This window comes from Trichoplax adhaerens, genomic scaffold (genome assembly GCF_000150275.1).
Source record: "Trichoplax adhaerens TRIADscaffold_46 genomic scaffold, whole genome shotgun sequence".
NCBI lineage: Eukaryota > Metazoa > Placozoa > Uniplacotomia > Trichoplacea > Trichoplacidae > Trichoplax > Trichoplax adhaerens.
This window is the reverse complement of record NW_002060986.1, coordinates 2,467-12,917: the sequence shown is the minus strand read 5'-3', so window position 1 is coordinate 12,917 and position 10,451 is coordinate 2,467. Positions and strand designations below refer to the sequence as shown.

The window sequence follows — 10,451 nt, the reverse complement described above, 5'->3', positions numbered from 1 at the left end:
ATTTTCTCACTTCTTCCACTAAACTTTCCATTATGAGTTACTTCTCTGAATGCCAATCTACAGTACTGCGTACAGGAACAATCTACCTACAATAATAATTGTACAGTATTACGACAGAAGCTTTTTCAATCTGTATTTTATTCTGCTCTTTTCAATTTTGCGGTACTGTACTGTACAGTGTACAGTATCTGTGGCTCTGGTTTTGTTCTGTACAGTACAGTACAGTCAGGGTCTCTGGTGTACTGTACAGTACTGTACTCTAGTGATGAAGAACAAGAAAAGACCTTTGTTTCAATGCCCCAAAGTTCCCATGTAATACAGTATACTGTACGTACTTGTAGAAGAGTGCCATGTGTCGCAGTGTGAAAGCACGCGAAGTAAGTTTTCCAATTTCCCCCAAAATGACACGCCTGACCGTACTAGTTTTTCCCTTGGGCTTGGCGGGGTGCTGTCACTGCAGTGAGCTAAAAATAAACAAATGCGTCGATGCAAGTCGCAATATTGCATTATGCTGTTGTGTCTTTTACGTACGTGACTACGTACATGACTACAGACAGATTACAAGACCGACCCCCGCACTTGACTTGGTGCTGCATGGCATGAGTCATTCATTCTGGACTAGCCTACAGTACTGTAGCTTCATGTAACTCTTGACTGTGCGACGCGATCGAACAACAGGACGTAAACCTGCTGCAGTACAGTACGTGTAGAGACAAGTTGTCAGACAACATACAGTACTGTACTGTAGTCATTCGAGATTACCAATGACAGTACTGTACTGTACTGTACTGTCTGTACGGACGGCACAATGGAGTATTGTACTCTACAGTGTACAGTACGTGCAGTACAGTATACTGTACAGTACAGCGTAGTGTGTAGTGTAAGTGATCCAGGTTTAGTTGTATCTCTATGACTACAGCAAATTCAAACCATTACATGTCATGTTACTGTACTGTACTGTACAAGTGTACAAGTGTACAATGGACACACACTGCAAGCTATTATGAGTCAATCAGTTGACAGCCTGTTGTGATGTCACTAAGCAACTTTGTCAGCTGACTGCGGCGTTGTGTTTATAAACATCATCTAAATATAGCTCGAACAGACGAGTATAATAGCGCGATTGGTCCAATAGACCTTTCAGGGATAGCGATTGGCTACCACTTCACCAATCAGCGTAATCCTAATTAGTGGATCAAAATCTTGCCCCTGTTAAATTGGGTCACTTTTCGGGGGTCCCAGTTAGTTTGTAAGGGTTGTTGATTTTTACTGCAGAAAAACATTGAAGGAGATTTTTTTTCGTTCATTAGAAAAAAAAATTAGTCCAGTGAAAAATCTCAAATTGGTAGATAATCCAAGCCACTTGAGTTGCTATTCAGTTACAATTTATCCAAAAGTAGCATTACTGCAGTTGTACAGTAGCAGTTTTACTATTCAACATGAACGAACCACCACCGAAGATGGACAGTCTGATCAGGATTGGAATTGATTTTTTACTTTCTTACATTAAAGATGAGAGTTTGCCGCAGAGTGGCTTGGACCAGTTCGCTTCTGAGTTGGAACTTGCTGTGACAGCCAAATTCGACGGCCACTGGTATCCTCAACAACCGAGTAAAGGTAGCGCTTACCGATGTATAGTCATCAACGGCAAGCTACATCCACTTTTAGAACAAGCGGCGAAAAAAGTTGGTGTATCATCCCAAATTATTGCTAAACATTTTCCTAATAAGTTATACTTATGGATTGATCCCAATGAAGTGTCATATCGCATCAACGACCAGCGAGCGATCAAAACTTTGTATAGTGCACCCAATACTAACGGCATGCAGTATACTTATAACCAAAGTAACGACTACAAGATGATGGAACAACAGTTGAAGAATGGCTTAACTGTTAATGACAGCTTCACTCCCGCTCAAGGCAGTGGTGACTCGCCCAAAGGCTTTTACACTCGCAACTCTTTGTGGATACCTACCACTGGAACAACTTCGATGGGATTCAGCCAGAGTTACACCATGGCCTCGGGCCAACCTCAATATTTTGATTCTGGACTTTCTAGAACTGAGTTAAGCGACAGCTTCAATATGGAACCAATGCAAGGTAGCCCAATGCATCACAATCACTACCAACAATATCAGCAACATCACCAACAAAGTAATAATAATGTAGACTACTCACAAAGCGGGACAAATAGGAACAATTCTCAGATGAATCATTTCCCGCAGTATGAAGTGGTGGTGAATTAAAGCTGGCGTTTTAGATGTCGGTAGCAATGCCAGCTGTAGTGAAGATTTTAAAAATGCCATGTATAGATAAGTTGATAAATTGTTGAAAAAGGACAGCATTAATATGTGGTCCTCTTTTATTAAAAGTCTGTACTGTATAAATTGTATAGATTCCCACCCATAATATAGTATACTATGCACAAATCGCTATAGCGATTTTTATGTTTCCGACATATTATTATTATTAAAAAAATGTATGATCCTGTATAGTATTGTGCGGTAGAATTGCTGTACTATATTCAATCTGTGAGATAAAGATATTCTATAGTTGATTGGAGTCATGACCGTGTATGAAATGGATGTTGATACAATTTTTCTTGAACTAAGATTTACGCGCATACGAATAGTGTACAATATATACTTATTTACTACTGCATCAATGCGGTTGAAGATGATTGTAGATATCATCAATTTCCTGCTTCGGTTGGTAAATTTGTTTATTGCCGAAAAAATTGATTAAAGATTCGCTGTATTTTCCAGTGCCTGCTATAAGTTATCGTCAATAGCTATTGTACGTTGTTTCTCGTTTATTTTTAATATTTGATTCTATAATTTGTATTCCAGTTGATTTCTACTCGCTAATTTATCGCCTTTTTTCGAACTGGAATCAATATCGGCAATAAAATGGCTCATTCTTGCATAATAGCTCACGTTTACTTGTTTTTATTCCATATTTTTAGTATGATTTTTTCAGCTGATGCAATAGTATCCTTCCAGAAAGACTCCACTGTTACCGTACTGCTGCACTCAATAGCCCTTTGAGAAGAGATAGCCTAAATTAATTAATTAATCCAATTTATACTGGCTAATCCTTCGAGGAGATAGTTATAGTGCGTTCAACAAAAGCTCCCAGTAACGAANAAAACGAAACATTATTTTATTCACATCTCGCCCAANAAGATTGAACAAGCAAGACGCCAAGTTGTTTCATAAATGCTTGATTGATTGATTGATTTCATGTTTCTGTCCAGCAAAGTGTACAGTACTCTGTCAACGTACGCTGGGATCTCATCTGACAACAGCAAACTTTGACGACTAGACTAATACCTTATCTTAATACAGTATTACGACATGAAAGCTTTGAGAAAGTGCTTTTCTTCAATTTCTCTCCATTGTGGGAAAGTGAAGGTTAACTGCAAGGAACGAGTAGTGAAAAATAGACAAGGGAAAAAAAATTTGGAGTCTAGAAAAAAAAAAAAAATTTTCACATCTTCTCATCCAGTCATCCGTGACGTCCAGTACTGTACAGTATTTGCTGGCCAATGGTTCAGTTAATTCGTGACCGTACAGTACAGAACTATCACCATTAGTCTACTGTATCATAGGGTGCGTTGTGCCAGCGTTTGGCGGAATGGTATACTGTACACAGTACAGTAGCATTACAGTACATGAACTTGGTATACTGTAAACTGGACAATATTGTACTGTAGTCTGTACTGTACAACGTATGGTTATACTGTACAGTACTTTAGTGTGACGTACAATACATTGAGTACAGTGTACGTCTGCCCTATGACAATATTGACACTGACTGTACAGTATGAGCGTATAGAGAGGTACAGTACTGTGAGTGTACTGTACTGCACCTGCGCATTTCGCCACCGCTCCATTTACCGGTGTGCTGTACTGTAATGTCTTGTAACAGTAACACATCCAATGGCCGGTGCTCATTTGCTGCCGCATTTCTCCAATTTTAACACTCAACACACTAAGCAGCACACTGACTACACTACAACATGCTGTAGCTTGATACGTGCAATTTGGATGTAAACGCTCAGTTCAAAGTCATTCACAGTCCAGTACAGTATACAAGATAGGATGGCAATTTTTCGCAGCAGAATCGACAGCAAGAAATTAGCATACTGTAGTAGGACAGAAACAGCGTGCGAGTGGGCGCTGGTCCATTATTCTACTGTACAGTGTACAGTATGCACTATGCAGTACAATTTTCCAAGTACTGTATCTGCTGTACTGTACTGTGGTACAGTCAACTGAACGCGTTTCTGGCAATACATCACACGCATAAACATGCCCGCAATCTTGTTGTTGACAGTCAGCTAATCACCCACGAGGTAATCGTCAATCTAGCAAATAGTTTGACTGCATATGGATTGATAGACTATTTACAAAGTTCATAACAACATTCGCTTATCCTTCAAAACAGTCGGTGGTTGTACGATTCCGAGCTTGTGATCGGCTAGTTGCCATCACAATGCGTGAAGTAACGACTGTAAAGTGGTATCGCTTCACCGCTGTTGCAGTGGTGTACTTCTGATCCAACTATGCAAGGCAATCAGTACAACTAGTGTAGTTCTCTAGGACGATCGAGGCAAATGCCCAATTAATTGACTTCTATCAGTACTGCACATCGATTAGTAATTTAGCTAATACCATCCAAGTACATGCGAATCATCTACTAGTTTCAGTAGCCCATGATACGCGTATGAATACGGAAATGGACATCCTTAATTCATCTACCATACAGTATCAAAATCTCATTTAATAATAATAATAATAATACTTCATTATAATCTGTATAGACATATATATAATCAGATAAAGGCTCAAGTACAGTACAGTACTATCGAATTGCATATACAATCCTGGTTAAACAGATGTTACACTATGTAAGTTGATTTCGCAACTACGAAACGGAAGCAACTAGACGAGTAGTAAAATATACTTAGCGAAAATGTACAAAAGTTCTTGCCTTCAAAAATAATAAAAACTCATCAATCACGAATTCTTCATAGACTGCCTAGAAAGTAGATTTTATAAACATTTTCATCTCCATAACCGTTCCAAGGACGTTAAACGTTATACAATCAGTAATAATCTTCGAAATCTTCATTACCAGCCGAAGCACTAACTATATTTTGTTGACTTCTATACAAAACCGCAACCTGCATGAATTAATTATTAGAAAGTCATAAACAGCCATATACTGTAGTGAAATAATAATTAGAATTTAGCAGAGGGAATATTCAAGTCCATTTTATAAGCATTCGCAAAAGACTGCAAATTTCCTACCTGAGAAGCTGTTGTAGCTTCTTCCGGTTTTTTGTCATCACGAATACGTAGAAATCGAGGAAATCGCAAAGATATTCCCTTCTCTGGATCAACCTTTATCAATCACAAATTATTATAAATAAATAATTAAAGCACACTAATACACTATTAGGAGAAATATTGTCCTATAGTTCTGTCATAAGCACAAGCTTAACTGTGATCGTTTCTAGCATTGCTAATACAGACCCTAGACTAGGCATTGACATGAATTCAGCATATAATAATGACAAATGAAGCCACTTTGCTCTGTATAGATATGACAATGAAACTTACTATTCCAGCGGCAGCCTTATGAACTGGTGATATCGATAGATCAGCTACTTTAACTTCCCATACCTGTATAAATTACAGTATAATGCACATCATTAAATAGCGACATTGACAACATTCCTACATTGACACTTACTTGTACAGCTTCAAACCAATGATCCGGTTGGACACTACTATCATAGCGATAGTAAGATTTCGGTTTTTCAATAGTTTGCTGCTTGAGAAAGTTTGTGTGCTGTTCTAATTCAACATCTTTAAATCCTGTTCCAATCTACAAATATTGAACCGAAATAACATTCAATTACAGTACGAATATTTATTTAAAGTTAAAAAGAAATTTATTGGTGAACTATTTAGGATCAAACTATGCGTGAACAAACGTAGTCACCATACCTTACATATTGACTGAAACTCTTCGTCTTCATCGTTATAACATGCCAACAAAAAACCACCATATGTTCCTGTTCTCTTCCCCTTACCAAGATAACCTCCAATGACGACTAGATCCAAAGTATCACCAACACCTTCCAAATAGTCCTTTTTCAGCTATTCATAAAAGAATTACATAATCATTAAAGTATCAACTAAACAGCATGAGAATTCAATCGTATCAAGTATGCTTTTCATTCGTTAGTCAAGCAACAAGAAGTACGCAAACCTTATCATACAAGTGCATGTAGGCAGCTTTCATCAGTAATAGAAAAAATAAGAAAAAAACAAACCTTCAACCAGCTATGAGATCGTTTGGCAATTTCATAAGTAGCTTCGATTTGTAAAGTTTTAACCATCAGTCCTTCACAATTACCTAAATATAATCACGAGTGTGCAATTAATTAAATCTTAAAGTCATAACTATGGTGATGAATTAAAATTTAATTTAACTTATATAATTCACACAAAATGCTTTAGTTTCTTAGAATAAAATCGCTTCATTCTTACCTTTAATAGATTCATCAAGAAATTCGCCAATTTCTTCTGTGTCTGCAGAGATCCTTGACTTTGCAAACACAAATTCCTAAAAATTGAGAAAAAATTACCAGTTAAGTCAAAGAATCGTATTGAACGGCAGCTATTATTAAATGGCATTACCCCCTCTACTTCTTTAAAGGATGACCTCAACACCGATCTTCGTTTCTCGAAAGTTTCTTTAACCAAAGACTATGAAAAGTGCAAGAAAATAGATCCAAACTTAGTCATTAAAATACTGCAATGTAAACTAGTCTGGATTAGCAAAGTAGCAGCTTTAAAATGTTACCTTGCCATTGCAGTACAACATATCAAATGCATAAACACAAACTTGGACTTTGATTTCATTAGCATCAACGTCCTAAAAACACGCAAGTTTAAAACGTCACATTAAATACCGATTCGACACATTAATTTCAAATTTTACAAATTTTTTCGCTATGCTATCCCGTGATAACCGATTATAATTCTAGCAAACAAAGGCTTCGAAGAATTACTGCTGCAATACTTGGGCCGTAATATGAAATTACCTTACGTTTCCTGGTGCTTAAGATCTGAAAAGGTAAAATCTGCTGTTTTTCTTTATCCCAAGCGACAGCTTCCGTATCAATAATGAAGGAGTTGATGTGATCCAATTTTACCTCTGGCATACGCATGATTATATCTGGATACTTTGTGGTATTGTTCTCACAATTGCGACTATAAATTTGCACTTCTCCATTATCTAATAAATGAATCTACAAAATATTGAAACTTTTAGTGTAAACAACATCAGTCAATGAAGTTTTATTTCCTATAACGACTGATATTAGCCTACCTGAGCCCTTTCCCCATCATATTTATATTCACAAGCAAAACTTTTATCTTCTAGGCGTTTCAATACTTCATGTATTCCTTTAGTTGGATGAGCAAGCATAGGCTTCAAAGGAACACCTAAACAGTAGTATAAGGTAGATCACAATTGATTGAATAAAATTCATTACTTCACTGTAGCAAAATGTTCATCATAAATTATAACCTGGGGACAATTTGCAATGTTCCGATAATTCGTGAATACCATATTTTAAAAGGGCCGGTATGACAAGATCGTAATTTGGACACTGGCTGTTAACAATATACATAAATTACTTGTACACTAGGTATACGAAGGTACCAGAAACGAAAGAGTGAAATTCTAATTACCAGTGTGCATCCTTTAGTAACAAAGCCCCATTGTCTAATTCTTTCTTGAAAGCATCAACTGCCTTACCTTTGCTAGCATCTATTATATGCGGTGGATATACTACATTTAAATATGAGGCATGGCGTTAGAAATTAGCGAGCGCAATATGTAAAAAATAATTAACAAACAAGCAGTTTGCAAGCGATGCAAGGGCTACACACGATCGCCTACCTTGATTTGATGGTGTATAGATAGTGGCATGTGCCAATGCAACTAGAACTGATTGCTCAGCTAGGCCAATTCTTAATTTTCCACCTAAAGATCTAGATCATATTGATATACAAATTAGGACCGAAACTATAATGCTTAGATGTTCACCTAGTAGTCGAAATAATCTCGTTAAACCTCATTAGAAATCTCGCTTCCGAGTGTCTGCAAGCTACAAACATCTCCTTGATTTTATCCGACTTTCTGTTCATTGACTTTAAAAGTTATACAAAAATGCAACAAGTTATGCACATATACAAGTTTAAATAGCCGCTCACAATAACATTACACACAATCGAGTAACGGTAAATTCAAATTTTGCAACGTACTGCTGTTCCAGTCATTTTTGCAATGTCTTTAAGCTTTGAAAATACGCTGCGCACTGTAAGTTTAGCTGGAGTAAACATTGTTCGTTGATTGCTACGACTAGTCTACAAATTATTCGTTATTGGAATTAATAAAAACAACCATATAATGGTATAGGAGTAATTACTCTCATAAAATATAAAACTCACCTCCGCTACAATCCCAACGTCACCACGTTCTGTAACATCTGCCTTAATTGAGGCTAAGCTTCGGCCTTGAAGTTAGAAAAGACATCAGAATTAAAGATTGACTCCCTCATAGATTAGTTTGTGTATTTTACAAGTTGGACAACTAAAAAAGAAGTAGTTCACGGTACCTGTTGCTTGTGCAATCGCTTTCATTAGTATTGTTTCGCCGATACCTAATTCTAATCCCTCATAAGCTGGACCAACCTATAAGTTATAAGGATATACCTTTAGCATTTCTTTTAACCTTTATAATAATATGTAAGCATTTATCGAAATTTCTACGGAAATTAGAACTTACCTTATTCAGGCACATATAAACACAGAACGTTAAATCTTCTGGCGTTAAAATGATTACAGATCGGAAAAAATTTCGCAGCGTTGAAATAATTTTTAATCTAAGAACCCAATACATAATAGTAAATGAAATGCTGAATACCTATAAATGAACCGTTTAAAAATTTCATAGAAACAATATGAATGATTTCCAAGCTATTCTAATCAGTCTCATCTGCAATACTAGGCAGGACAATAGTCTCTGCAGTAATTCTGCAAAATACGTAACAGTCTGCAAAAGCTGTGTAGTAAATATTTCATATTTTATATCCTCTAATTATATTAAGGCGAATTGACGTCAATCCAGTGTGATATAAAAATGATCTAAGATTTACTCTCTAGAATATTTTACCGTGCTGAAGTAGCTTCGATTTCATCGAATGTTCGAGATATAGCAATGTATGGGACTCTAGACAACGATATAAAAATTTTAAATTCATGAACCCTTTAATCAATCCATATTATTGGCATACCAGGTACACAGCAACATTTATTTATTGAATCTATCCTTCCAAAACAGATAATATTTTACAGCTGTATAACTATTCCATAACTGCAAGATATCCACGCATTATTATATAGTATGAATTTCAAGAATACACACACTACTTCTCTTTTAACATTATTTTTTCCAAGAAATAATACATATGGAATACCTTTGCTTTAAGGCCCAGCAAGCATCTCGTATAGGATGGTAAGATTCCTTAGATGGAGAATACAAAGGTCCATCAACGGGCTTGATATCTTCATAGTCTACTTGCCTATCAAAGAGTAAAACCGTAAAACGATGTAATAATGCACAAACGATGCAAGATTCATGCGCAATATCAAGTCTATCATCGTACGGTGTTTGCACTGGCGCATCGTCTTCTTTCTGGTTCATACAATCTTCATTGCTGGAAGCCATTGCATCACGCTTTTCAGCTATAGCATTTCATCGGTTATAAAGTGTATCAGTAATCACAGTAGCACAGATAGTTATAAGCTATGTTGCAGACTTATAGTTGTTAGCTAAACACTAGATTCTAATCTATTTTTAACCAAAGTGATTGTTCTTAAGCGCAAAACATCTTCCTGTCATATCCTTGTAATAATACGTACTTTTTATCCTTGGAGATAACGAGTCCTTCTCTTCAACATGACTGGCCTCTTTGTTTGTATTACAGTCATCTCCATCCAGCATTGTATGATTACCAGAGTTGCTTGAAGTCGCACTATTTCCATTTAAAGGGATGGCTTGAATATTCTTTACCGGATTACATGTATTCGTATCTGATAGAGTAGAGTTGCCCTGTCGATATAAACATACGAGTACAATTAATATGACAATTTTAATTGACCACAATAACTCAGTCGTTAATACAGTAGTAAGTAAGTCAGTAAGTTGTACATGTTCTTCGTCATCACTGTCGTTCGGAAGATGCATGACACGAGATCGCTTCTTTTGCGGTTGTTTATCGATAATTTTGTCATCTTTTATGTTTTCACTGTCAAGCCTATGCCGAAATGCAACAAAATGGAACGATTATGTTTACCTATCGCATT

At 36.5% G+C, this 10,451-nt stretch overlaps 2 protein-coding genes across 2 annotated transcripts; one reads left to right on the top strand and one right to left on the bottom strand.

Moving 5' to 3' along the window:
• Positions 1–1,535: 1,535 nt before the first annotated feature.
• On the top strand, positions 1,536–1,823 carry TRIADDRAFT_17411 (expressed hypothetical protein; the record flags this gene model as incomplete). Its single annotated transcript, XM_002118339.1, has 1 exon — positions 1,536–1,823. A coding segment is annotated over one exon (288 nt), but the record flags the coding sequence as incomplete, so codon positions are not given.
• A 3,287-nt stretch (positions 1,824–5,110) lies between these two features.
• On the bottom strand, positions 5,111–9,789 carry TRIADDRAFT_34086 (uncharacterized protein; the record flags this gene model as incomplete). Its single annotated transcript, XM_002118332.1, has 21 exons — positions 5,111–5,188; positions 5,316–5,408; positions 5,628–5,690; positions 5,761–5,895; positions 6,018–6,170; positions 6,347–6,429; positions 6,564–6,639; positions 6,714–6,782; positions 6,880–6,951; positions 7,121–7,327; positions 7,408–7,523; positions 7,609–7,694; positions 7,773–7,872; positions 7,984–8,075; positions 8,158–8,234; positions 8,349–8,450; positions 8,535–8,599; positions 8,702–8,777; positions 8,872–8,968; positions 9,259–9,315; positions 9,563–9,789. The coding sequence occupies 21 exons, from the start codon at positions 9,787–9,789 to the stop codon at positions 5,111–5,113; spliced, it is 2,124 nt and encodes a 707-aa protein (XP_002118368.1).
• Positions 9,790–10,451: the final 662 nt, after the last annotated feature.